The 27,202-nt window shown below is 40.2% G+C and overlaps 1 protein-coding gene across 5 annotated transcripts in view; it reads right to left on the reverse strand.

Moving 5' to 3' along the window:
- EPHA3 (EPH receptor A3) overlaps nucleotides 1–22,217 on the reverse strand; it is a 178,047-nt gene extending 155,830 nt beyond the window's left edge. For all 5 annotated transcript variants that reach the window (XR_008429160.1, XR_008429159.1, XM_053934113.1 and 2 more), the window contains exons 1-2: nucleotides 22,092–22,217; nucleotides 6,316–6,380 (exon numbers count right to left, since the gene is read on the reverse strand). Coding sequence is in view for 3 of the 5 variants with exons in the window: in XM_053934113.1 (XP_053790088.1) it covers nucleotides 6,316–6,380; nucleotides 22,092–22,215 (189 nt within the window). In the remaining 2 variants the exon portion in view is untranslated. The remainder of the gene's footprint in view (nucleotides 1–6,315; nucleotides 6,381–22,091) is intronic.
- Nucleotides 22,218–27,202: the final 4,985 nt, after the last annotated feature.

Consider the following 27,202-nt stretch of genomic DNA (forward strand, 5'->3'; position numbering starts at 1 on the left):
AGGGGAGGTTGTCCATATTTTTCATTCTAAAACATGCTATAAGGACATTGCCCTTATTGTACTTTTTCTTCTTGTTGTAACAATTATTTTTAATAGAAATCTCATAATTTGAAGTAACATAGTAAAAAAGCAGAAAAAAAGAAAAGCCTCCCTCCCTTAACAATAATCACTGAAACTAGCACAGTTTCTACTTTAGATCAACTTAAAAGCTGTTCTAAAAATGTACCAAAACACAGCACCATTATGATCACATTGAATTTTTCAAATGAATGCAATGCAGACTGCAATTATTAAAAAAAAACCTCACATCTTAACAATATTCCAGTGCTCCACATTTTAAAAAGGAAGGCATTTCTCTCTGGTAACAATTCCTAACAAGACCAGGGATGCATAAAATTCTGAAGTAATATGTTTAATCTCTTTCTTTTTCCCCAAAGCATTTATCTTATTTCTTTAGTCAACTCCACTTAAGTTTTTAAATTTAAACTTCCCTTTTAAATGCACGGTTAATGCAAGCAGCAGAAGATAGTGCACAGAAGAAACAGTAGTCAAACCAAGTTAAAATACACTGTCATTGACTACTTTCACACTGCTTCTGAAAATATCGACAAAACTCACATTTATTCAAAATCAGTCATGAATATAACAATATTCACGGAATTAACATATTTATCTGGCCTATCTCAGAGCTTTATGTTGCTACAAGAAAGATCTATCAGAAAGGGGAAAAAAGTACAATACAAAAATTTTTCTTTTTACTAATTCAGATTTTGTGTAAAAGCAGCATCCACAAACTGAAGAAACCACAATTGCATTCTGATTCAAGGCTGAGTGTGAATGAAGAGACTTTAAAAACTTCAGAAATCAGGCAGATTTCTAATTGTCCCTCTCCAAAGAAAAATCATTCATTTTACAGCAGAACACTCAGAGAGTTTTATTTCAGCAGGAAGAAAACAAGAAGTCTAAAACTGAGAAACAGCACATGCTTGATTACAGAAAACTGAATGTAAAAAGAAAAACTTTTATGAAAGCTCTTATTTTTTAGTTTTCACTATTTTGAAAAACGGAGAATCAAGTGAAACAAATACACTTTCAGTGCACCCCAGAAGCACATACTGAAGTGGAAAAAATGAGCATATTAACAAAAAAAAAAGATTATTTTCCCAATCAGCCGCTCACTGTAAGATGAAACAAAGTCTATGAATCACAAAACCAGAATCCCAAGTGGTTCATTTGACTTGCAAGCGTCACAACAGTCTGCCTGCATTTCAGACATGATACACAAATTGTGGAAGGCAGGCTAACAGTGTGAGGTTGTAAGGAGACCAGAGCTCAGGCAAAACAGATAAATCTTGATTTTACCAGAACACATTGTTTTAAGAAGTACTAAGGAAATTCCACGGCTGATGGTTAGGGAAAAAGAAAGTATACAGCATAACATGATTGCTTTCATTTTTAAAACAAGAACCTAGTTTTTTTATTTTACAAAGATATCTTTAAGTTTCAGTCTTTTGTCTCATTCCAATTGTTTGATACCACTGGGTTCACTTTGGAATTCGTTTTCGTGACCACTTAGTGATTTCAGCAACACTGCCCATTTTATATACAGTACTTCTTAGAAGTTGTCAAGTTTGGTGTCAGACAAAAAATGAACACAGGCTAAGATGTCAATCAAAATCAAAAAAAAAACCCTAAAATGAGGCGTTTGATAAGTTTTTGTATTTTTGTTGGCCACTTTTGAGGTTTTTTGGCAGCTCTGCTGCCCTGAGATTCTGCAATGGTGTGAAAATGTAAGACTTGTGCAAGGAAGAAAAACTTTGCGTGTGCCCAGCTGAAGGAAAGGCACAAGGAAAACCACTGGCCCTAAGGACCTACTAAAAGAAACAAACAAATCCAAACCTTCCACAGAACAGGATGCAATTAATAGCAAGACACAAAGCTGCAGGAAAGCAAACCCCGTGGAAATACTTATTAATCTTCAAAATGTCTTTGCATTAACAGAGAAACTTTCCAGTCACAGTGGGCTGAGAAACTGATTCTTCAATGTCATTTATTTGAGAGCACCTTAATGAGAGCCAGGACGTACCCTGCACAAATTCTCCTCTACCTTCACCTAGCCCCAGGGGACACCCAAATGCTTATATAAGTCAGGTTCTCCTGCAGTCACTCTGTCCATGATATCCACCAAAAAGAAAAGACCCAAAAGTTTTTATAGTGCCACACATTAGGCAACTATTGAAAGCAGAACAAATGAAACCCAGGAGGCTGCCAGCAGCCTGGGTAGGCAGCAATGCAGGCTAACGTGACAAACTACTTTCTGGCTTTTGAAATATAAGAAAGGAGGCATTTTCCTCACTTTTGCTTGGATTTTTTTTTTTTTATTAATTCTAACCCAATTTTTGGCTGATGGAAAAACTCTTATTAATCTCAGTCACGCAGGCTCTAGCCTGCCTGGCACAACACCAGCTATTAGGGGAGCAGGGAGTGTTACCCTTCTCTCCTCAAACACTGATGAACCAGTTTCCATTACCAACAGGATCAGCTTGATTTGCTCAAATAACCATCAGAGTGACTACTAAGAGAAAGCCAAGTTATCCACACCAAATTTCAAACTAGGTGCCCAAAAGTTTAAGGTACTGAGTGTGGCCAGCTCTCAAAGAAATGTAATGTTTCTGAAGAAACTCAGGGATTTAGAAAGCTCTCAAGATCAAAGACAGAACCGTTATTTTTCCTATCAGTCCTTTAAATTTTGTCTGCATTTTACTAACTTTAGCCATGTACAGAACTCATTGAGGTAGGATATTTTTTTTTTGTTAGAGCTGTTTCTTTTGTGGTTTGTTTTTCCTGACTTAGTTTGGTTCCTTTTTTTAACAATTATCTTTTACACGACAGTAAAAAAATGCCACAGCATTCCTTTCTCTAGCTACAAACAAAACAAGAGTGATTTCTCTGTTACTTTTCTACTGACTACATGAAAAAAACATGACCAAAAATTTCAAGTCCATAAATTTGACTTATACGTAAAGATTGAGTCACAAGCTGCATGACTGCAGAACGATGGATTGAGATTATGCCACAAATGTTTGGGTTTTTTTTTCCAAATTTCACAAAAAAAAAAAAAAAAAAAAAAAAAACAAACACATGGAGCAGGAGTCAGATACATCTTTCTCCCTAAAAAATGATGCTGAAACCAATAAAATTCCGCCCATGAATATGCAGAGCAGGGTTTAGACTGTACTCCTTTTGTCCTGTATGAATTATCCATCACATTTCTATTGTATATTATTAAAGTGACTTGCTTTATCCTCCCAACCCCCACATCTGTGCTGCTGTAATTTATGTGAATTACGGTTAATGATCATTTGCATTATGCTTAATCAGCATATCAATAATATACTCTGCACAGAGTAAGTAGCTCTTCTTTCTTTCCCTTTTAATGAAACCTATAGAAATGGAGCTGGGGTTTGACTGATTGGCATCACAAAAAAGGTTGCCTGGGCAGGTGCTGGGGATGGTGGCACAGGACAGGGGCCTTGTGGCTGCTGCCAATCATGCTCAAGCATCAGCAAAACCTACTATTATGTTTTTTTAAATTCTTGTGTATTGCTATCTGGAGGGGCCAATGCTTTGTGCTGACGGGGTTTTAATGAGCTTGACCAGATCAGTGTTCCTGGAGCCAAGGCTGTGGCTGTGTGGGATGGTTCAAGGAGAGATCACATTCTTCCAGGGTGAAATTACTCACCAGAGTCTAAACCACTGCCATTACAGCGTGCTCATGTGGGACACACAAACCCCTGAATGCCAATGAGCTACAAACCTTAACATGAATATTCAGGAATTTCTGCAAAGCTATTACTACATATGCTCAAGTCGAGGGCAACTTAAAGGAATAAAGAAGAACCAATCAGTTTGGGCCATTTTGCCAAAAATCAATCAATATCATGTATCAATGGGATAAAATTATTAACCTAGTAAGAGGTTTGTTAAACACTTCAGTTAAATCACTTTTAAAAACCCTGTAAGTCACCAGCTTTGGTGTCCTGACATTTATGTGAACACTGCTGCACGCTCGAGAGGAACTGGCACGACACCAATATTCTCATTTGTGAGTCACAGCCTCCAGTGCAGCTCTATCAGCTTTACCTCCTAAATCACTGCTCTGCTATTAGCAATCTTTCAATATGATGTGACATCTTTATTATAACGTTTCTCCACTGAAGTTTAAGTTCATATTTTAGCTCAGAGACAGACACAGCCATATTTACCAGGTTTAATTAATTGACTATAAATAAAGGGCTGTAAGAAGAGAGTGTCTCTGTCACAAGACGCTCAAGTTGTCACCATTTTAAAGCAAAATGCCAGCTGGGTAGGATAAACATTGTTATTTCTACACTTTACATTTATATTTCAAAATGTAAGCTTAAAATTTCAAGGTATTTTGAAGACAACAGTCTAGAGCCTCTGTTCTCTTCCAAAAACAGTCACAGCATATGATCTACATTCATTTACTGCCACGCAATTTTTAACGAAGAATTTCATTAACTTGTAAGAACATCAGTGAAATTCCATGATTTACTTTGGCTTTGATATCTGAGGATATGGCAGTAAATAGGAACAGCATGTACAAACACACGCAAACAACAACTTGGGCTGGATTTACCTGACAAAAACTTGTAAAAGCCAATAAAATTGACCTTGACAGATCCAGGGGCCCTTTTTGGTGGGGTAATGCAGCACATCTGTTTTCCTTATAGCCCCCATGATACCCTGCATCATTCCCTACCAACTGCTTTAGGCACCCAAGGCAGGAGAGACACAGCTGCAGGGAGCAGAGCAGCAGATCTGCACAGCTGCAAGGAGCTGAACAGAGCAGGAGAGCAAAGCAGGGGAGCAGTGGGAGCTGGGAGAGAAAGGCTTCATAAAAAAAAAATGCAAGTGAAAAAAAAAAAAAAAAAACCCACACTGATGAACTAGAAATTGCTGGAGAGTTCCCTCTTGGACATCCTGTTTAGAGATGTTTCTTGTTGGGAAAAGTCAGCAGAAAAAGCCACTAGGAGGAAACCTGAATCCTCTTCCCACTTCTTTCCCATGAGAATGGAACAATTTTATCCAGACACAGAGAGAGATCCATGCATAAACTCCAAAAATGAACCAAACCTTCATCCTTGAATACTGCTACACACCTGCATCATGCCTAATATCAAGGAGGCACAACTTAAACATTAGCAAAGGAATCCCATGAGGCAGAGATGCAAAGGCACTGTTAATACTGTTTCTGCAAAAATTATAAAGGTGAATCAACAACTTGCCCAAAGCTGAAAAAAAAAAAAAAAAAAAAAAAAAAAGAAAGAACAGCAAAAGAAAATCTCACAGGTGCTTTCTTTCAGCAAAGACTTGATGGCTCAGCCTTCTCTGAGAGCAAGGGTAGCTCTGGACATGGGGGTTCAACTGCAAAGTGGGGGTTTTTTGTGTTTGGGGGAAACAGAATGCAGGAGTCATCCTGCATATCTGCATGATGTAACGCAGAAAGAGAGGGATGGGATGTTCCTACACACAAACACACAGAGATATGGAGGTGGGGAGTGAACACATATCAGCATCACTAGACAGATATACACCATTTAGTCATCAATATGATGCTATCAAGAAATTTTTAAAAAGCGTCTGCTGGCAAAAACTATGTAGAAATGATGGAGTAAGTAAATTGGAAAGCACAGGCGCTTTAAGACTGCAGTTCTAAATCTTCCAAAAGAATACCTAGTTTCATTAGATCTTGATACAAGGTAAACAGAACAACCACCAACCACCTCCAGAATGTTATTTAGACATTTCTGTGGTAATACTCCAACTCATAACTTGAACAGTTCAGCAACAATTCAGCACAAAAGTTACAAACAAGTACTTACATCAGCCACTTATGTCCACACTGCTTTCACCTTCCACTACTTCCACCTGAACAAATTAGTAAGTAACACCATGAAGCAGAGCCATGATCTCTTTTAGAAACACACTTTATGACAGAGAAGGAGCAGTACCTAAAGAGAACTTTTTGCTGGTGTTGTTCAGTGCACCTCTTGCTTTCATGTTTCTCCCCAAGGAACGAGCCCTTCCAGGGTTTTACCTGCAGTGGGATGGGTGTTCTAAAGAGAAGGCCCCACAGCTATATAAATCATATTTTGCAAGTTCAGAGCAGATTATTTTTGCACCTCCAAAGCCCCAGCCTTATTGCATGCTGTCCTCTGAAGAGGAAACAATGGTTAAATAGCACAGTGGTCTGCAGCAGCACTTTCCCATTTCACACTCCAGTGAACTCACCCCATGTGATGGGTAGGAGATCCAGCCCAGCTCCCCTTGAATTGTTTTTGAATCCAGCAGATTAACTACAAAAGAAGACACAAGGAAGAGGAGTGAGTTTCCTTTGCCTCTGCCCAGTTAACCTCAGTTACCCACACCCAGAGCTGTGTTTATTTGTGAGCAGTTGATTTGTTCAGGTGGCCCGGCGGTGAAGCTGCACAGAAGAAAAAGACAGACAAATGAAAAGGATCATCTTGTTTAGCTTAAAACACTATGAACAGCAGACAGGGCAACTTCTGAAAACCAGAGAAGTGACAAAAAACAAACAATGGATCATGGCTAAATTAATTGCAGCAGGGGGTGGGAACAGAACTCTTCTATCAGCTGCACAAACCGCAGCGTTTTCCCCTCGGATGCCTGAAATTTGGGTCACTGCATTTGACTGAAATGGTGAGATCTGAATATTTAAATCATTATTTGATTAAAGGCATCTATTTGGCATCTATAATCTTCTCAGAATACAGGGATAAATAATGAAGGCTGATTAAAGTCCTTCCTGCAGTTCTTTCTTGCTTCTGATCTAATTTGTTCTCAAATTGTCTTGCAGTAGTGTTTTCTAAATGTCATGCGTAACACATTAGATACAAAAGTAATTATTTACAACATTACACGTACAGACAAACCTGCTTTTAAAGAGGGCCATCAATTGATTGCTAATCTTGCTGTTATTTTTTTTTTTTGAGCCACACATTAATTTTCAGTGTGAAAAGGAAGATTTTATTTGTAAACAGTCTGACAGGCATCTTCCAGTCAATCAAATCTCAGTGGGTTTATACCTATTTTTAGACACTACAGGTATTTAAAATAAATATATACATCCAAATTAAAGGATATTTTTCTTTTAGCATTTATTTGTTTCCTACAAGCACAAAAATAATTTTTTTTTCCTCATCTTGGCCATACAGCCTCCAAGTGCTTGGTCACACACACTTCCCTAAGTAACCACTTCTTTATCAGCATGAAGCAGAACAGGTGAATTTATACAAAACACTGTATGAAAGAAAACAGCCTCTACATAAATAGCAACTAATGAAGTACTAATACTTCATGGCAACACTGTAATATTTATTATCTGCAATCTGGGCTTACTTTTGTTGGGTATGCTCACCACCCCCCACACCCCCTTTATATTTTTTTTTTCCCTTCAGTATGGAAAATAATGATAACGAGAAATGAAATAAATCTCAGCATATGCTTGGACATTTTAACACCTGACAATGACAGATCTATTAGAGGTAGCCACTGTAGCATCATCTTATATTTTTTCATCTTATATTTGTTAACCTGAAGGGCTGTCACTGTCCCCAGAACCAGATGGCCTGAGCACTGGCATTCCAAGTAAACAGGAGAACAGGAAACAAAAAATGAGGGACAATATCTATAAATCAGCTGAGTTAAGCTATTTGTATTATTACATCATTCTCCTTTTAACTGCTGTTTAATTTTGGACGCCACTTTAAAAAAAAAAATCTCTTTAGGCATTCTTTTTACTGTTAATTAGGATGTACAGAAGGAGATGCAGGTGTACAGTATTAGAAATAAGACTGTGCTATAAAGAACCATAAATAAACACATTTTCTACATTTGTGTGCACACGTATTTGTGTTTTGTATGGATATATGTGCACTGCTATTCTGTGACTGAGGACTGAGCTGCTCTGCCATCTATGTGAGAAAAATGTTTCCCCCTGCAGTTATACTCCCCTTTAAAAGAAAACAATAGCACTGTTTTATCTACATCAATAAACAAAATATCTTTAGTAATCTTACAGAAAGAACATAATCCAGTGCTAGATATTTCTTAGCTCTGAATCAAGTCCTCAATCACGTTCACAAAGAGAAATCAGTCAGTCCTTTATTGAGTGCACACGGCCCTAGGCAGGCTGCTCTGCAGCAAGGTTTGCATCCATAAAAAGGAAACAGCAATAAAAATTCAAAGGGAGAAGTGCACTTCTCATTTTTTGTTAGTAGAAATTCCCACAGATTCTGGATCTCCCGGGATGAGACAGATCTGTTTGCCATGCATCTGCACTGCACGGTGTTGAAGGAAGTGTGACTCCTGAAGAAAATCACTTGGCAAGAAGTGGCTGAGGCAAATCACTCAGGAGCAAACGTAAGTAATACATTTTATATATAAGAAATAATATATATTAATATATTATTATATTAATTATATATTATTCATTCTTTCAGGACGAGCTCCTTGAAAACATGATTGTGGCCACTCTGAAATTGATGAATTCAGTCCAAACTTATCAGTTTCATCTGCAAAACACAACCAGGCAATGGACCCACAGCTTGGTGGTAGTTTCCCCTCTCTAGATCTGCCCTGCAGGTCCAGCTTGCCCTCACAGGCATCACAACAGCACATGGGTGGCAATTAAATGTTCAGTGCTCCCCACAACAGGCAGGTGCCTCAGCCATGGGGCAACCTGATATCATCAGGATCAAATCTATGAAGTTAAGAATAATTTTTCAGCTCTCTCCTTCATTCCACTTGCCTCATCTCCTTCAGACTGGAACCACTACTTTTCCATGATCCAACCTGTTTCACTACATTTTTGAAGTCCTTGCAAGGGAGGTTTTCACACTGGCTACAGGAGGCTTCTGGTTCAGATTTGTGTTGTGGTGTTCCTTAATAATATCTAAAATGCAAAAAACGTATTTCCTTTCAAGTAGCAACTTCAAAAAAAAAAAAAAAAAAAACCACCTTCCTCTTCTTCCTGATAAAAACTTCTAGGACACTCATTTTCCCTGTGACTTCCAGAGAGTTGCACACCTTGACAGAAAGAAAACAATAATGCAGAACTTAGAAGATGCAATCCTGGTCTCTAGACAAAAATGACTGGGAGAAGCAATGGTTCATTTTGTCATTGTATATCTGGAAACTGGAGGAGAAGATAACATTTCCCTACACTAAGACATAAGTAATATATAAAGAATGGGTTAGAAATCCATTGTCTGATTTATTTTTCTTCACGGATTTGGATGATTAGGTAAAAAGTAAAAATTGAAAACTTCACAGAAGCACTTGATTCCTACATTAACTCATTACAACTTCTTTTAATCCTGATAGATCCTTGAGTGTAACAAAATAAAACACTTGGCCAGGTCTATTTTGTGAACCAATTCATGAAATGTTTCATGAAGATGTACTCAGTCAGATCCTCACCAGCAGGCATTTTTCAGTGTGATCCCCATTTGTTTTTCCACATACAATTAAAGTTAAATGAAAGCCAATACTTAAATGTCCTACAAATGCCTACAGCCACGTATTTACTAGATGAAAGAAGTTTATGAGCTTCTCATCTGCTCTCCTTCTACCAACTCCTCCTGCAAAACTGTGTGACCATCACTCAGCTGGTTCCTACAAAAATCCCTGAGGTTGCTAGAGACAATTCTTTCCAACAGAATGCCTTGGAAAAGATTCCTGGTTGTGCTGAGGAGACACAGAGGAGCTCTCATAAAGCAAATTTAAGTAAATAAATAAAGTGCTGTCTAACTAGCTCGGTGTCCTGCATTGGTTCCCATCATGTAATTACCTTAATTTTAAGCTACTGGTAATTCTAAAGGAGAATTTACTGGTATTAAGATGAGCAGCCATGACTTCTGACTCTGGAAATCAGTGATTTGGTCCTCCTGTACAACAGCCCTGCTCTCCACACTACACTGCAGTATTTCTGCCAACGCAGCACACCCCTAAAATGCCAATTAAGGACATGTTCTCTTTCTAGAGAGTCTCTCCTGCCTGATTCTCTTGGCCTTCCCAATGCACAGCCACAGGAGAAAGCATTACCAGCTCCCTCCATGTGGGCTTCCAGGGGGTAAATTGAATCTCTCTCCAGAACTGGAGTAGGGATGTGGATGTGAAACACAGAGCTCCCTCCCCTCCCTCTCACAGCACCAGCAGCAGATGAATGGAGGCTCGGGTGGAATATGACACTCGTGCTACCAGAAACTGCTTCCAGATTTGGGAGTGATGGTCCAGGGCTCACTAACAGCATGTTTCATCAGGAGGGATGTCAGGGAAAGAAAAGAACCCTGAAGTGATTCCTGAACACAGTCTGAAAGCTGCAGCATTTCCAGAAAGACGTGGAGTAAGAACTGCCACAATGAACTGAATACAGTAGAAATACCTCCCGGAAGAATGGAAATAAACAAACAAATCTCGTGCCAGGTAGAATCACTCTGAGATTCCCCTCACTGCTGAAGAAATGAGGAAATGAGGGGACACTTTCCTACAACTTGCAATATGTAGAGAACCACCTACAAACAATTTGACCAGTGGAAAGCATTTCCAAATTTTCTTCTTTACATAGAAAATACAGAGCAATAGCCAATGTCAAGAGATACTTAAATATTTTTATAATTAATATTTTATAATTAAATATTTTTATAATTAACATTTATAAATATTAAAAATTATAATTAAATATTTTTATAATTAACATTTTTCATTAATATTAAAGAATGCATTAAAAAACCCTCACACCACCATTTTGTCTTCCCTTGTTTGGCAACAAACTTTGAGTTTAGAAATACCCTGCCTAGTTATTAAAAAAATGCCAACAAATGGAAAAAATTAAATTTGCTATGCAACAACGACAACAACAACAAAAAAAAAACTAAAAAATGGTGAATGTCTAATTGAAAAGTGCCATATAATCCCAAGCAGCAAAGAAAATACTCTGTGGCAGAAAGTCAGCCAGAAGTTGGTTTTGGGGTGGGACAGAGCGGAGTCAACACAAAGCCTGATGTACATTTTTGGAATGGTGAACCCTTCCCAGCAAAGGGGGCTTGCACCTGTATTTTCATCCACCTATGAACACAGATCTGAGTCTTCCCAACTCTTCACTGCCCCAGCAGTGGAAGCACATGACCTCTGTGTCTTGGATTATTCTGGGGCTAGAACCAACATTTATAGGCAGGCAGGCAGAACTCAGGCAAGGCCAAAGTTGCACCTTGATGCAATTTTAATTTCCAGCTAAGGATCAGCTATCACGCTGATGTTGCCATTAAACCAGCTAAGGCAGACCAAGAAACCTTTGGGAAGGGACAGCAAATAAAAAAGGGTGCCCAACAGTGAAGCCTGGTTTTAAGTAGTCTGATTTGCTGCTTGCTTAATAATAAAAGTCAAGCCTCCTGTGATTTTCTTGTCCTGCATTTCCCCTCAAATATTTTAGTGAAGATGTTAGCACTGCTCAGAAGGAAATAATCTAAAAACAGCCAGCAGAACTTTGCAGAACTTAGCCAACCCACATGCCAAAAGTTTGGCCCATTTACTAAAAAACTCTTGGCTAAAGCTGAGATTTCTGCTGAGCCCAAGGCCAGGCCACAGTCCTGAGAGAGGCACAGCCCCGTGGGGTCTGCACTTCCAACCCTCCTTGCCTGAGCTGTGACACAACACAAATGTGATTTTGTGCAGAACATTCCAAATTTGGCAACTGTCATGTTCAATCTGTGGTCAAACTGCTGACTGAAGGACTCCACCAGGGTGGGGGCAAGGGATGAACAAGCAAACAAAAACAAAAATGAATTAAAAAACAGAATTGCTGCAATTCTGAACGCAGGAATCTTCAGAAAAGACTGGAAAGACCAAGCCTTCATTATTTTCATTTAAATGTTAAGTAAAAACTTTCCAAAATTAAGAGATTTTGTTATAAATATCAGATGAAAAGACAAAAAACTAGCAAATTATGTCAAATTACCCTAGAGATTATTGCTTCTGCAGAACATAAAAGCTTCCACCACCAATTCAGACGATTTGGCAAATTCTAATTTTATGGCAGCCTCCCGCAGTTTTTGAATAGGAAGAATTTCATTTTCCTCCTCCCAGATTTGACTTTTCTTATCAAACACACTCCCCAAGAGCGTCTGAGGCCAGGTTTAGATACCTCAGCTTTTCCTACAGCTGAAAAAGAAGCAGAAGCAGCCAAAGCAGCAATCCCTCACTGCAGGTTTCTCTCAAAAGGCTTCCATGAAGGAGGGAATGCAGGACAGCAATCAGCAGTTCAGGAATGCCTATAAATAAAAACATCACCTGCACTCCATGCTAAGTGGAAGCCCTCCAGTGGTTTTCCTCATTTTGCTAAGTATGATGCCTGCCTGTGGAAAAGGGAAAACCATCCACCCATTCTCAGTGATGAACACAGGCAAAACAGATCTTTATTTCTTTTTTATTACTTTGAAACATGAGCGTTCTCTTGATATTGTTAAAGTGGCACAAAGCTCGATTTCCAAGTATGCAAAAACATATGACTGGTGGTGGGCTGGAATGCACTGTTTATCAAAGGGGCCTAATAAGGTTTCAGTTTTATTAGGCTATTTCCTGTAAGTTGATATGTGCCAGTTCTTTTCATTAAGACAAGGATATAAAAATTAAAAATGGATTAACCTAATGGGTTCCAAATTACTGTCGCCTTGGCTTCTTTGCATTTTTTTTTAAACAGTTCCAATTGGTCCTGTTCCAGTACCTCCTACAAAAAGCAAGAGGCAGAAAGCTTCAGGATACCTGAATTAGAGTAAAGCTGAACTCGCATTCAGATCCAAATCCTACAGATCTCATTCCATTCCACCGCTCTGGCATTAAATCTGATACCACTGAGGCACCATGTTACATATGCAAATGCAAAATGGGGGCTACTGTGTTGAAAGGGAGTTTAAATTCCCTTTAAAACCCAAGTTATTTTCCCCCTCTCAGAGAAAAAAAAAAAAAAAAAAGGATGAGATTGAGTTACCTAAACTCTGCCAACCCCTGCCTTTTATCAGCCCAGAATAGAAGTGGGTCTCTTGTAGGATGTGTCATATTTGTCAGTCCCACCGGGTGCCCAAACCCTGAGGCACATAAAATGGCATCACATGTTATGTCTAGCCAAAACTCAACAGCAAACATTACTCAGATCATTTCAGTAAGTCCTAAAGCACTTCTCAGAAAGCTTTAACCACACTGCACATCTAACTCTTTTACTTCTACATTCCCTTGGAAAAAAAAAAAAAAAAAAAGTAATTTCCAGTATTCACTAGTTTTACAGAACTGTGCTCTCTGAAGGTCTGGTAGATTTGGAGTGTGACAAAGTTCCCCCTTGGAAAGACTTTTAGGAGCTTAAAGGAGAAAATAAATGTTGAGTCGGTGTCCAAGTTCACTTAAGGTAAGCTGAGAAGTCCAAGCCTACTATGACACACTCAGTTTCTAGAATTCTAGACACCAGAAAGTGTCACAGAGAAGACTCTTGGGCACACACAACACCCACAACTAAAAGTTCCAAGGTTCCCACAAATTTTACTGCAGTTCAAACATATTAAAGGTCCAGTAATCAACAAAATCCACAGCAAGTGATCAATAACCCTTTGGAGGACAGAAAATTTTGAGACAGGGACCAGAGCATAAGTCCAGGAAATGAGCATTCATTTGTTTAAAAGGCTGTGATATCCCCCTAGTGAATCCACTGGCAGCATGCCACAACTCAGAAAAAAGTTTTGTTTTTATGGCACTCCTTGCATGGGGCACAAATAAATAGAGTTGGGATGGGCTTGGTTGAGTTTTGTTTTTCTAAGCTTAAAGCACAGAAGTCAAGAATTGTAAAACAATTCTGAGAATCCTGAAGCACTATATTTGGAAAGCCACATACTCAAGTGTGCCCTGATAATTTTGTCAAACTTTTCTTCTCTACCTCCATGAATAAAGATCCCCAGCTTGCATGGAATGCTGGGGCCCTTACATGGCTGCCCCACAGATAAAATAAACCCACAGAGCAAATGACTCAACACCATGGTGCAAACTGCAGGAGCAAAATGCCAATAGTATAAGAAATCTCCTCAAATGTCATGCTGAGAAAATCAAGATGCTGAACCCATTCTTCTTTTCCAATACAGTGATGTCACCAACGTGATATTTTCATTGTTTGCCAGGTTAACAGAATTTATGGAGGTAATTAATGCAGAACATGTGTGCTGAGCTATCCGTATGAAAAATGGAATTGCCCCGACTTCATTTGCTGCCTTTGCAACCAAAACCCCACTAACATCTTTTTTCACTACTTCCATATGTGAGAAACACAAATATTTATAACAAAGGTAAATGACTGCTCTATTCCCCTCTACCCACAAGACACTTTCAGGCCCCTGTCTTCTGCTTATTCTTCTCCTTCCACCACCTTACCACAAAGGGCTCAGGTTTCCATCCTATTCCATAAACTAAGCATGTTCCTCACACCTCTTCTCCAGTGCTTCTTTCCTTGGTTTGCCTGGAAAACTTCTGTTTAAATTCCTTGAACACCCTCTGTCTAGCTCTAGCCCATCTTTCAGGAAAAGCAATGCCATTAAACATTTAATTCTTTTGTCTTTTCTTCTGGGCATCTTCAGTGTCAAAGCATCCCCCCCCCCTCTGGTAAACAGCTTTTAGTAAAAAGAGGACTGGGCACACAACCCTCAAAAACCAGAAAAAAAAAATTATTTTTGCCTTCTACTCTTTCTGGCTGATTTCTGGAAGGGAAGGGACAGAAAAAAAATGGCACAAGCATGAGAGGAAGGGTGGGCAGGTGGGCTGAGAACAAGGAACCTGATGAGTTTTCCCTACAGCTGGGTTTTCTTTGGAGACTTTGGGTGAGCACAGAACATTCTCCACAGCTGGAGCCACGTACTCCAGGAACGCTGAGCACTCAGGCATTGCCAGGACATTTGTTCTCCGGAGTAAATCACGGGAGAAAAGTTTCTGCAGGGTAAAGCCCTCACCACCTCAGAACCTGTCTCAAGATAAAGGCCTCAAGTCAGTTTTTTCCATGAACATACAGGCTGGGCAGACATAACTTGTCTTGCTTTTCTTTTTTTTTTTTTTTTTTTTAAAGAAAGCACTGTCAGAGCAAGATTAAATAGAATGGTGAAAATGCCTCCACCCTTTCTTAACTGCAGCCTCTGTTGAAATTCACCTCTGGTAAATCAGAGTCACGAAGCTTACTAATGTAAACAAAGCTCAGACTTTCAGGGAGGCAAGGAATTTCTTAATTTGTGCTTTGCTCACTGTTCAGATCCCTGTCAGGGCTGAATTCTGGGTCCCTAACTTTGTCAGTAATCAGAGGAAGTTTGGATTTTTTTTAAATATTCAGATCCAATTTTCTTCATCTCTGCCTACTTTTTCTCTTCCTTTAATCCTTCTCTCCCCCCTTAAAATGGATCTCTCAAAAAGTCTTGCCTCTTAAAAAAAAAATTCAAGAACAAACCCCCTCCAGCTGCCTTCTAACTTCTCAGCAACTAAATTAAGCAATCCCATGTCACTTGTTGTTATTTGTTACTGCACAAAGTTTGTGGGAAGCCCACCACGGACCAAAATATATTTTTGTGCTTTAATTGTAATTTATTTAAAGAGTAACTTGTCACTCTAGATTTTCTACAAACCCCTCCATTCTAGGCACCAATTTCAAAGTTCCAGATTTTAACTGCTGTCCTCTTATGTGAGGCAGCTATACTTCAGCAGGTTTAATTATTGTTTAAAAAAAAAAAAAAACAATGCCATGCAAATCTTTCTATCCAAATATAGATATAAAAACATTATGAGAAACCAGCTGGAAATAAAAAAAAAAAAAAAAAGCCCCATTCCCACACCATATTACACTAAACTGCCCTGACTCAACCTTAACATTCAAACTATTGTTCTCTTAATTGCTAGCAAGTTTCAACCACTGTTCGTTTGCTCTGCTATTCTTCTTTCATCAATATTTTTCCAGTAGATTAATGGGATTTTCCTCCATATTTTGCCTGAAACAGCAGGACACGGTAGTTAAATGAACAAAAAAAAAAAAAAAAAAAAAAGAAACAGGAGAGTGGTACAAATGTTTCTGCTTACAATGTGTCTGATTTAATAACATCTCTGCAAATTCAAGGCTTTATGTGCGGGTTCCCCGTCACTCTCGCAGACTGGAACTTTTCTGTCACCATCCCAAGGTTTCTTTCAGGCAGGATTATCTTTATTTCTACATCTTTATTTCTTTCATTCATTCACTGCAGAAATTTGAAAGGAACTTTCAGTTTAAGGGACTGAATTTTAATCTTGCATCTGTTTCACACTGCAAAATGAGAACTTGCGCCTGGATTTAGCAAGCGCCTAAGAAACTAAAAAACACAAAATTTCTGCTGGGGAATACAATCCTGAGTCCACAAATTGCTACCACACTCTGTTTCCAAAATTACACTCCTGGGAGCTCATATCTAATCTTCTGAATTAACCTATTTTTGTTTAAAAGTTAGTTCTTGTTTAGAACAAGTTTAAATATGTTTTTTTTTAAAAAAAAGCTACTACTCTAAAGCGTTTACAGAAATAAGAGTTACCCCACTGTGGTGAATTTTTAGGAAATACAATCATTTAACAGTAGTCAGATGCTTTTGAAAACAAAAAAGTCTTCTTTTTCACTCTGTCATTTCTTATGGCAAGTCTTTTCCTCCTTGCAAATATATTTTCAGTAATGCTTCAACAAATCTAACAATGCAAAAGAAAGGAAATGTTCCATTCCAGAAAAAGCACTCTTTGGATGCTGGAATTATGCTTTAGAAAGGCAGGGTTAGGAAAAACCCTTGGCCCCACCTCTGGAGATTTATCTAACAACTCTGGAAACATCCGATTTTGCACCTCAGGGTATCAAAATTACCTTCTGGGTTTCAATACCAGCTCCACTGAGCAGATCTGTGAACTTCACCATAAGTAAAAGTATGATTATTGCAGCACGTACTTATTTGCTTTTATTTTCTTTCCCAGAAAAATCAAAGAGCAGCTACAAAGCTACACGAGTTACAGGTATCTTATGGCACTAACTCAGGCTCTGTATAAAACTCCAGAAACAGGACTGTGGGATTTGGTAACAGCTCTGTAGTGACCCTCACTGGTGATAAAATCCAGAGCTCTGAAAACGAGAAAATGAACACCTGCATCTGTATTTCTAAACTTTCATCAAGTGGGGATTACAAGAACAAGAGCAATTATAGACATTTTCCTAGAGGAAAACTCCCAAGTTCTCCACCAGAATCAAAAAGTAAGTATACTAATAGCAATTTACCTAACTCCAGCAGAGAATAATTTAAAAAAAATTAAATCTAATTTGTACATCCTCCCAGCTGGGAATGAAAAATTTAAGTTCAGTTGGAATATATTCCTGATTTGCAAAGCTTTTGTGTAAACAACTGTTAAAATTGGTGTGCCTATTATTTGTTTCATGCTTGCCCATCTGGTGATGCCTTTTTGCTGAAGCTGAGGCTACAGAAGAGTTCTGACCCATTTCTCTGCCCCGAGTGCTTCGCTGGGCAGCAAGTATGTTGTGTCCAAATTAACTGCAATAAGAATTAATTGCTGTGTCCAATTTGCACATCTCTGCGTTTCAAACACCTGCTTTAAGTTTGCTATAGCCAAAGGAGAGATTTTTTTTCATTTTAATACACTATGCTGAAATAGCAGTAAGTCAAGAAAAAAGCCCAGTGACACACATAAAGAAAATAAGTTATTCCACATGCTACAGTCTACTATCAAAAATGTTGTCAGAAAATTATGCATTTACCCAATTTCCCCTAGTTTTAAAACCATCACACCATGGTGTGAATTTTAAAATGTGTTTATTATTTGTCTAATCATACAGCTTAGGATTAAGCACAGGAGCTTTGAACACAACACAGCTGTATGAAAAACAGTCCTCTAGCCCCCCATAACTCTGAGCTTTCTGAAACTAAATTTTAAAAGGTATCACATTCAGACTTCTAAACCTGCTTTTAACTTCTTCTGCAGATAAACAGTCAATTGCAAGCCAGGGGCAGCAGCAGGAATAGTGTCACGAGAAATGAAGACTCAGCCTGACCTAATGATACATGACATAGAGCAAAGTAAGATTTGGAAAAAGCATTTCCCCCTTCTGATTCTATTGAGAAGTTCCCAGTATTGTCAGTCTTTCCCGAAATCACATGCAAGACTTGGGCAAAAATTTTGTTCCATGTGCAAACAGCACATTTTTCAAAACCACACCAAGAGCTGTCACTACTACAAAGGCACAGTAAATTGTCTTTAGCAATTTTAAGTGTTAACAGAGACCACCTCAGATAAAAATGGTCCATTTAATTGTGGGGTTCTGCAAAGTTCTGAGAAGGTAATCAATGCTCAGAAGATGAAACTGCAGCTCCAAATCCAATATAGACTGAAAAGAGAGGCTGATTGGAACCTCCTTACTGTAAACCCAAAACAGGCACTGCTTGAAGCCAAGTACTGTAAGCAGATTTCCCGTATTGATCTTTTGGTAGCTGTGCTCACAAGAAATTAATTTTATGCTAGATTGAGAGGTTACAAGAAGTTTCCTGTCTGCACAGTCAAAATATTATTGAAGCAATTCAGGTTGTCAGTAAAAGCTTAAACAAATTTGCTGATAATCCTGTTAATGACCTAGGTCAAGTGTTAACTGTTGTGGGTTATAAAACAGTGAAATTAAGGTGGCTGGTACCCTCAGGCAGGCAATATAGTTACAGAAGAGACCGAGGAGAAATTATTAAATTAAAAAATGACAGAACTCAACTCGATTTCTTGATACCACAGGAATTATTCAGAAAGAGGAACTGCATCCTTCTAAGAAAAAAGAAACACAATCCTCAGCAAGCAGAGAATACCCAGCAGAGTGGAACAGGAGAACCTGTGGTTTCTGTGCACCTATGGGGCTCAGTCTGCAAACTCCAAACTGGAAAAGTTGGATGTTAAATCTTCCTGACATTGTCCTGCCCCGCAGAAAACAGCACACACCTTTTACCAGTAAACACAGATAAAGCTGAGCTTCAGAGAACCTCCTTGAGCTCCTGTGATTGTGTAGGGAAAATTTCTCACGAGCACCGCAGAGTTTGAAAACAAACTCAGGGGAAAGTTTTACTTTTTATCCAGAAAAAAAGGCCTAAATAAAATTTCTCTGGGATGAAGCAAATTAAGAAAATCTCAAGCTCTCCAAGAAAAAGACAAAAAAGGAAAGCACTGAGCACCACAAAGTGCAGTAAGATAGCAGTTTGCCTTCAGCCCCTCTTTCACCCTTTTCTCCCTTCATCCCATTCACTTCCCCTGTAGTATAACCATCAACAGTTACCAGCTTTAATATTAATTACAAACGTTAAGTGAAGTTGGATTTAAAAAAAAAATATTATTTCAAGTCAAATAAATTCAGGAGTTATTTCTCTGATAGCTCTGCCCACACTCTTGTTACGTACCCACTGCAACATCTAAATCCCCTAGAAGTTAGACTAAGCTGCACAAACACACCAAAAATTAGTTCCATCCGCTGTTAAAACAATTTATGGGGAGAATTTCAACAGTAGCTTTAATATAAAATGTAAAGAAAAAGGTAGACATTTTTATGTACATCCCTACATTAACAAATGCTGTCCAAAATATATCTTTTTTTATTCTCAGTGGTGGAAAAAGGAAACTTTTCTAAATACTCCAGAGAAATATAGAAACATCTATCTCTAGTTTGGTAGGAAATTTATGGGAACAACACCAGAAATGTAAATGAAGCGGTTAGAAAAAGATTATTTAATAGAGAAAAACATCATCTTCTGACATGATTTAAAGCTGCACGCTAACACTTGTTCATCCAATTAGTGGGACAGCAAATTATAAGAATTAAGATTTCTAAACTCACACGATCAATCCATATAGTGTAAATGAATAAAAGGATTACCAAGCTTTCCTAAATGGGGGTTTAAAAAAACAAAAGACAAAAAACTAAAAACCCTTAAAAGTTGATCTCCTTTTTTAAAAGAAAACTGGCGGTATTTCTGTTTTTTAAAAGCATAGAAAAACATATACTTAAAAAAAAAAAAGCCACTCAAAAGCAGGTTACTCTCCTGTAACTGCATTTTTACTGTTGCTTTCACTACCCGTTTTGCAAATATTGCTTATCTTGTACGAGCCCTTGAAGCTGAGAAGAGAGAAGGGAGGCAGCATTTGCTGAAAGCTGACTTGGACAAGTGTACTTAACATGCATTCCGTATGATACCCATATTTTCCCTCCTTTCTCAATTCTCAGCGCCAGTGACTCGAAACAAAGACACAAAAAGTGGTGTTTTGTTTTTTTTTTTTTGCAAACTGGAGCGCTTCAGTATCTTTCTGGCATAGTCACTCTCAGTTTGCAGAATGTGTCTCCACTGCCATGGAGGCAGAGCTGCTCCACTGACTGACAGAACCACAGCCCTTCCCTAAGAGGAATGGTTAGGAGACAACAGTAACCCCTACTCACACTCCTGCTTCCATTCCTGAAAATGATTTTTGAGAAATGACAATATTTACAAAATAGCTTCTATCCGGAGGTTTAAAAGGGACTGTTGAAAGCACGCTCATTTAAAATAAATCTGTACAGCACTGCATACAGAACAAATTTACATAAAACATACAAACAGATGACATACTTCTCCTCTTGTATAATGGTACTAAAATTATTTCCCAGCAATGAAACCGACTGATTAAAGATTATTCAGGACTTGTGAAGTTTGCAACTTTCCTTAGGTTTTTATGTATTCCTTTTTCCTTCCAGAAATCATGCAAAGTTGTTATCTCACTGCCTTATCGCACAAGCACCCTGAATATCAGTAAGTACATCAGCATTATTTGTAAGGGGGAAATAAATAATTGCTCCGACAGGTTTCAGAGCTTTTCCAACCATCCAAGCCACTCAAGCAGGTGTGAGTTTTACATGGTTGTTGGGTGCTAGAAGTTCTTCACAACCTTTGCCCTCTAGATTTTATCCCAAAAGATAATTACACTGGACATCCTGGTCATGCCGAGTGCCTTCACTGCAAGCAAGCAAAAGCTCCATTTCTTTTTTTATTTTTCTTAACAGAGAAAGGACAGGGGTCTTTGAGGATTTTTTTTTTCAAGTATTTCAATCATTTTCACAGTGTCTGGTTGTCACTATTTATTATTTTCCCTGAAACTTAGCACGGGTTTTCAGCAAATGTCATCTTAGAAATTAACACAGCAAAAGAAAATAAACCACTCTTTTTTTTTTTTTTTTTTCCGGAAAATTACACACATTCCCATACACAGACGAGCACAACTTTAAGCACATTGATACACATCCGATACAAACAACACGATCTGACACAAACCCGCTAGGGAGCCAGGAGGAGGTTTTACAAGGCAACGAGCTTCTTTTGCGTATTAATTAAAAGTTTTGAAAGGCAGGACGCCTAGCGCAACCACCACCCCTCCAGATGAGAAAGGGCTCGGAGTTATCCCCGGGCTGAGAGCGATGGTGGCATCGGGGGCTGGGGCAGAGGCGGCTCGCCCCGGGCACCTGCCGGGGCCGGGGCTGCGGGTCCCCGGCCACTGCCGGAGGGCTGGGATGGCACAGGCTGCGCTGCCCTCGCCAACTTTGCTCGGGGGAGGGCAGGGCGGCTGCCCGCGCATCCATCCATCCATCCATCCATCCATCCATCCATCCATGCATCCATCCATCCATCCATGCATCCATCCGTGCATCCATCCGTGCATCCATCCATCCATCCATCCGTCCCCCGCACGGCCGCGCTGTGCCAGGGCGAACCCCGCGCTCCCGGGGCGAGGAGCCGCTGCCGCACGGGACCACCTTAACGGGGAGCAGCGGGGTGGGGGAGGAATAACGGAGGGGGGAAAAAAAAAAAATTAAAAAAAGGAAGAAAAACAAACAGAGAGAGCGGGGGAATAGCGGCAAAGAAGAACGGGGAATAAACGGGTCACCCGGCCGTGCCGCGGCTCACCTTCGTTGCCGGGGCGGGCGCTCAGACGGCCGGCAGCGCCGAGCGCGGCGCGGAGCAGCAGCGGGAGGAGGAGCAGCAGCAGCAGCGGCGGCGGCGGTGGCGGCAGGCGGCGGCGGCGGTCCATGTCGGCGGGGCAGAGCGCAGGCACAGCCGCATGTCTCCGCGCCGCATGCCACCGCTCCGCGCCCGCTCCGCGCCGCCGCCACCGGCCCCGGCGCCGGGACCATGCCCCGCGCCCGCCTCCGCGCTGCGCCCGGGAGGGGCCGCCCCCGCCCGGCCCCGCCGCCGCCGCCGCGCAGCCCCCGCCCCGCTCCGCGCCCCGCCCACCGCGCCGCCCCGGGCGGCGCAGCGCGGAGCCTGCCCGCGGAGATGCCCCGCTAAGCCCCGGGCGATGAGCCCGAGCCCGCCCGCAGCCCGCGGAGACGCCCCGGAGTGCGCCACAAGTCCCGGGAGATAACCCCGGAGCCCGCCCCCAGCCCCGGGAGGTGCCCCCGAGCCCGGCCCAGCCGCACGGAGCGGGGGCTCGGCAGTAGGGCAGGGTGACGCGAGTCACGTAACTCGGGAGCCCCGGGTGGGTGTTGCGGCCAGCTACCATCCGGTCGTGTCCAATTACCGGGCTTCTCCCGGGAGGAAGGCAGCGGCAAAGTAGCGGTAAAACCTCGGGGGGTTCGGGCTGCCGCCGTGGCTCGGCTTGCCGGAGAAGCAAGCGCCGGTTAGGTCGCTCTTCCCCGCGGTGACAGCCTGCACCACGCGGGGCCACCACTCCGGCCCCAAGGGCAGGCTGGCTTTGCCATCACTAAAGCAAACTGGAGCAGGGGCTCCACCCGAGAGCTGCTCTCTGTAGGAGTGTGTAGCTCTACTCTAGAAGTTGCCGTGTAAAATCAGTGGTTTTTTTTTAATTCGTGCTTGCACCTTTCCTTCAGTCCTTGCAGCCCGTCAGAGGCCCCAGAGTACCTGTGAGAGCACAGAGCAGAGAAACAGAGCTGCTATTCCGCTGCTCTCAGGGGGAATCACTGCAGAGCAGCGCTTCCCAAGCTTCCCCTTCTGCAGATCTTTTTTTCAGAATATGGACAACTTCCTTCTCAAGTGACTCGTCTCAGGTCTCCAGAGCCACCCAGCGTGGTTCTGTGGAAAATGGGAAAATATCCGAATAATACTGAGGTCAAATAAATATTTCACTCCAAACCAAAGCTATGCATCCTCATAGTACAGAGGCTAGCTCTGAATGTATGTGCTGTCTGCACACACAGCAAGCAACAGGATGGGAGGAGAGGAGCCTCTGGCAACAGATGTGGAACTACGTCTCAGTATTAACATCAAAAATCTTTTGACAGCAGAGAAATGAATGCTCAGTGTTTCTCAAACCAGTGTGGTAAACATCTGAACAACCTCCTTCTTCATTGTCCTGCGTGTCCTTGTGTCCTCAGGGTCACCAGTGCCAGCAGGACAGCTGGGAGCTGCCGCCTGCAGCACCTGAGCTCCGGGTTCATCAAACAACACAGAATCACCAGCTTGCTTCAGCAGCGATGCAGCTTCCCTGCAGCAGAAGAGGAGGTGCTGGACTGGTTGCAAGCCAGGACCCTTGCCAAGGTCTCTCCTGACAGTATTGGCACCCCTTTAACATCTGGTTTAACTCTGCACTGCACTGAAGAGGTTGGAAATGTGTGGAAACCCAAGCAAAGCAGAGACAAGGCTCTCTGAGAAGTCATCTCAGATAGGTTCCTGGTTCAGGAGAGCACAGAGCACTAAAAATTAACGTGATAGAATCTCCTTTCCTGTTACCAGGCTTGATTATTCAATCAACCAAATTAAAGAATCATCAAATTTAATACCATTTGTTTCACGTCTCCAAACCTCCCTTTCACTCATTTTTACCATCTACCCCATTTCCTCTGTGGTCAAACTTCCAAAAGATGGAAAAAATGCCCAGAGCTCTCGAGCAGTAAACTGGCAAGGGCAGAGGGAGGAGCAGGGTGGTGTGGTCATGCAGTTAACCATGTATGGCCCAGAGAAAAACTTCTCCTGTCCTCCTCTGTCCTTCTCATTTCACACCTTCCTATTCATTGGACAAAGATGCTTCTCCACGGCAAAAAGGCCAGAAATTCACATTCCTCAAAATACAACTTTCCCTAGTAATAAAAACTACTTTGCTTTAGTTTGAAGGGCTTTTTTTGCCAATATTTTTCCTCAGCTTTTTTAGAACACACAACTGTTTTCATTGAGTTCTGTCATACAACAGAGATACGTCTTTAAAACCCTGCTAAGTTCTCAGGAGTACTAGTTCTGATCTCTCTGAAGCTGCATCTTGCTTTCATGATTTCAGGCATTTTTTTTTTTTTTTAAGATGTGAGAAAAGGTTGAAAGAAAAAGGGTAAAGAAAGAACAAATCTGGGGGGTGGGGAGTGGGGAAGAACGAAGATGACAATCAACCCAAAACCCAATAAACTTCTGTTTCCAGTTAGTGGAAAAAAAAAATATTTCCAAAGAAGGGAATTTTTGAGGTTACTCATAGCAATCACTTTCCAAATTTGTAAATATCTCAGCATCAGTGAACTCATCTTGTAGAGGAAGAAAAGTATAATTATCAACACAATCCATATAATGCAAATTTAATATCAAACTTTCCAGAAAGGAAGCCTCTCAAGTGAAAAAAATGAATAGCAGAAATACTTGGAAAAATTTGAAACAACACACTTTTAAAAAACGTCACTAAAAAAAAAAAAAACATAAAGCTGGGAAAATTCTTAGCAGGAAAGAAAGATTAAATTCATTACAAATTTCTTACTAGGCTTTTTTCTCTGTGACGCATGTTGTGTTAGTTTTGTGCAAATTGCATGTTTACTCTATTAAGAGTAATTTTCTGTGAGCTTAAAGGGCACCTTTGAAGAAAGAAAATAGCCTCTAGTGGCATTTCTACATAACCAGAGTGCACATGGTAATATCTTTGCCTTAGCATCCATAAAATCCTTCTGGAGAAACACATAACTATGATTTATGATTTTCTGCCAAGCCTGGGCTTTAATTTCTTTAATATATTGAAGATCAAAATCCTTACTAAACACAAATTTTATCTCTTACATTTTTCTTTTGTAAACAGGGAGGTGACACATTCTGTGATTGTATAATAGAAAAAAGAAATCATAACACATGGGCAGAATGCTCCGGATCCCATGTTTGCATGCTAAATAGGAAAACAACTTTCTGCCTAATGAAAAAATGCTACAGATTATTAGGAATAGCCACAGAAGTAATCAATCAATTTATCCAGTGGACTGGGCCACAGCCTGCTTCCAAGAAGCTTTTTAATGTTTATGGCTCTTGAGTGGCGTCGTTTAATTAATTGAATGACACGAAACTTCTAATCTTAGAGATTTAAAGTATTTTCCTTAAAAACAAACAAAAAGAATTAATGACAGGTTCACTACTCATAAAGAAAGGTGGCTGGACAATTGCCCATTTATTAAGGGACGTGGCAGAACAATGTTCCCCAAGTGATGCCTCGCCTGTTCCTCCGTGGGATTGTTGGGAGGCGTGAGAACATTTCCCCCTCAATTTCTGGGATTTATTTGTGCAGGTTCTCGTTTGTGATGTGGATGCACCTCCCTTCACACAGACCTGCAGTGACAGAACTTTTTCACATGAATCATAACAGGGACAGCTTTTTTAAATCATTCAGTAATCAGGTTTCCAAATAACCACCTCAGTATATATATATATATATATATATATATATATATACATGCATCTGTTTCAATATTAACTATTTAGTGTTAAGGTAAAAAATATTTTAGATGGAATCATTGCTGCTTGAGTTCATCCTAAATCTGACATGAGCCACTCTTGGAGATGGTGACCCAGGAGGAAAAACCCTCCCAGAAGCCACCAAGTAGATTTACTTGGTTTAAATATTCTTTGGGAGAGGTTTTACAGCATAACTCAAAGGTCTCCTAATGCACAGTGTCGCCCTGAAAATGCAAGCAGATGAGGAAATGCAGGATATGGAAGAGTAAAAGGCAGGATGCAATAAAAACAAATGATAATGAAGTGTGAAAAGTTACTTTAAATAAGTCATGTAAAGCTAAGCTATAGCCCTTTCCAATCAATACTTACATAATAATTATGTGAAAATCCAGACAAATGGATTAAAAAGACAGCATAAAAAACTCAGCTTTGATCAGCAGCAAAATTGAACTTGTAATTATGAAACAACTGCACACCAATCCCATAATGAAGAAAAGTATGGAGATGGAAAAGGGTTAGAAAAGCAAAATGCAAATGCAGTTTAGCTGCAAGTTTTCCCCATAAAGTCTGAATCGTTTGTTAAATATGCAATAAAAAGGTGACAGTCCAAGCACTTAGACTGAATTTACCTATCTGTAAACAAAAATCTATAGAAGCCATAAAAGAAAAGCTTCACCAGCATTATTGCCAGTTTTCAGAGAAAAGCAACATTTATGTGCAGGAGAGAGTATTGCTGCTATGAAAGACCTTGCCAAATTTTAGCTTTAGGATGGAGCACTTACAGTAGAAATCCATGAATCCTCTAAAACCAGACTGTATTATGGAGACACTGGCAGACCTCCAATAAGGTGCATAATGATAAGTTTGATCAGTTTGTTTTTCTTCTTGCAAGTCACAAAGAATGTTCAGAAATTTCTGTTGTGAGGCCAAAACAAAAAAAAAAAAAAACAAAAAAAAAATATTCATTCTCATGTATTTCAACTCACTGATCTTTGGGGTTTTTTTTGGTGGTTTTTTTTTTTTTTTTTCAGAAGAAAGTGCAAGGCAGTGTTGGACAAAAAATAGGTAGACACATTTTAAAATAAATATGACAGTACTTCTAATACCAGGGATCAACATCCAATCTGGGGAATGCACTTGGAGAGTGCATGGGCAAAATTCTGTAATCTGGCTGAGCTGGATTGGAAGAATTCCCTTGTCTTTGCAGAGCCAGGCTTGCATACTGACAGCAAAATAGGTCGTCTATTTTTGCCAGCTAAAAAACAGAGAGAAACACTCATGGCCAACTGCAATTTAAACAGCAGAATGCAAACACTCTCAACATGTGAACACAGAACTCCTTAACAGTTTCATTTCCACAGGGAACTTTT

This window comes from Vidua chalybeata, chromosome 2 (assembly GCF_026979565.1).
Source record: "Vidua chalybeata isolate OUT-0048 chromosome 2, bVidCha1 merged haplotype, whole genome shotgun sequence".
Classification (NCBI taxonomy): Eukaryota; Metazoa; Chordata; class Aves; order Passeriformes; family Viduidae; genus Vidua; species Vidua chalybeata.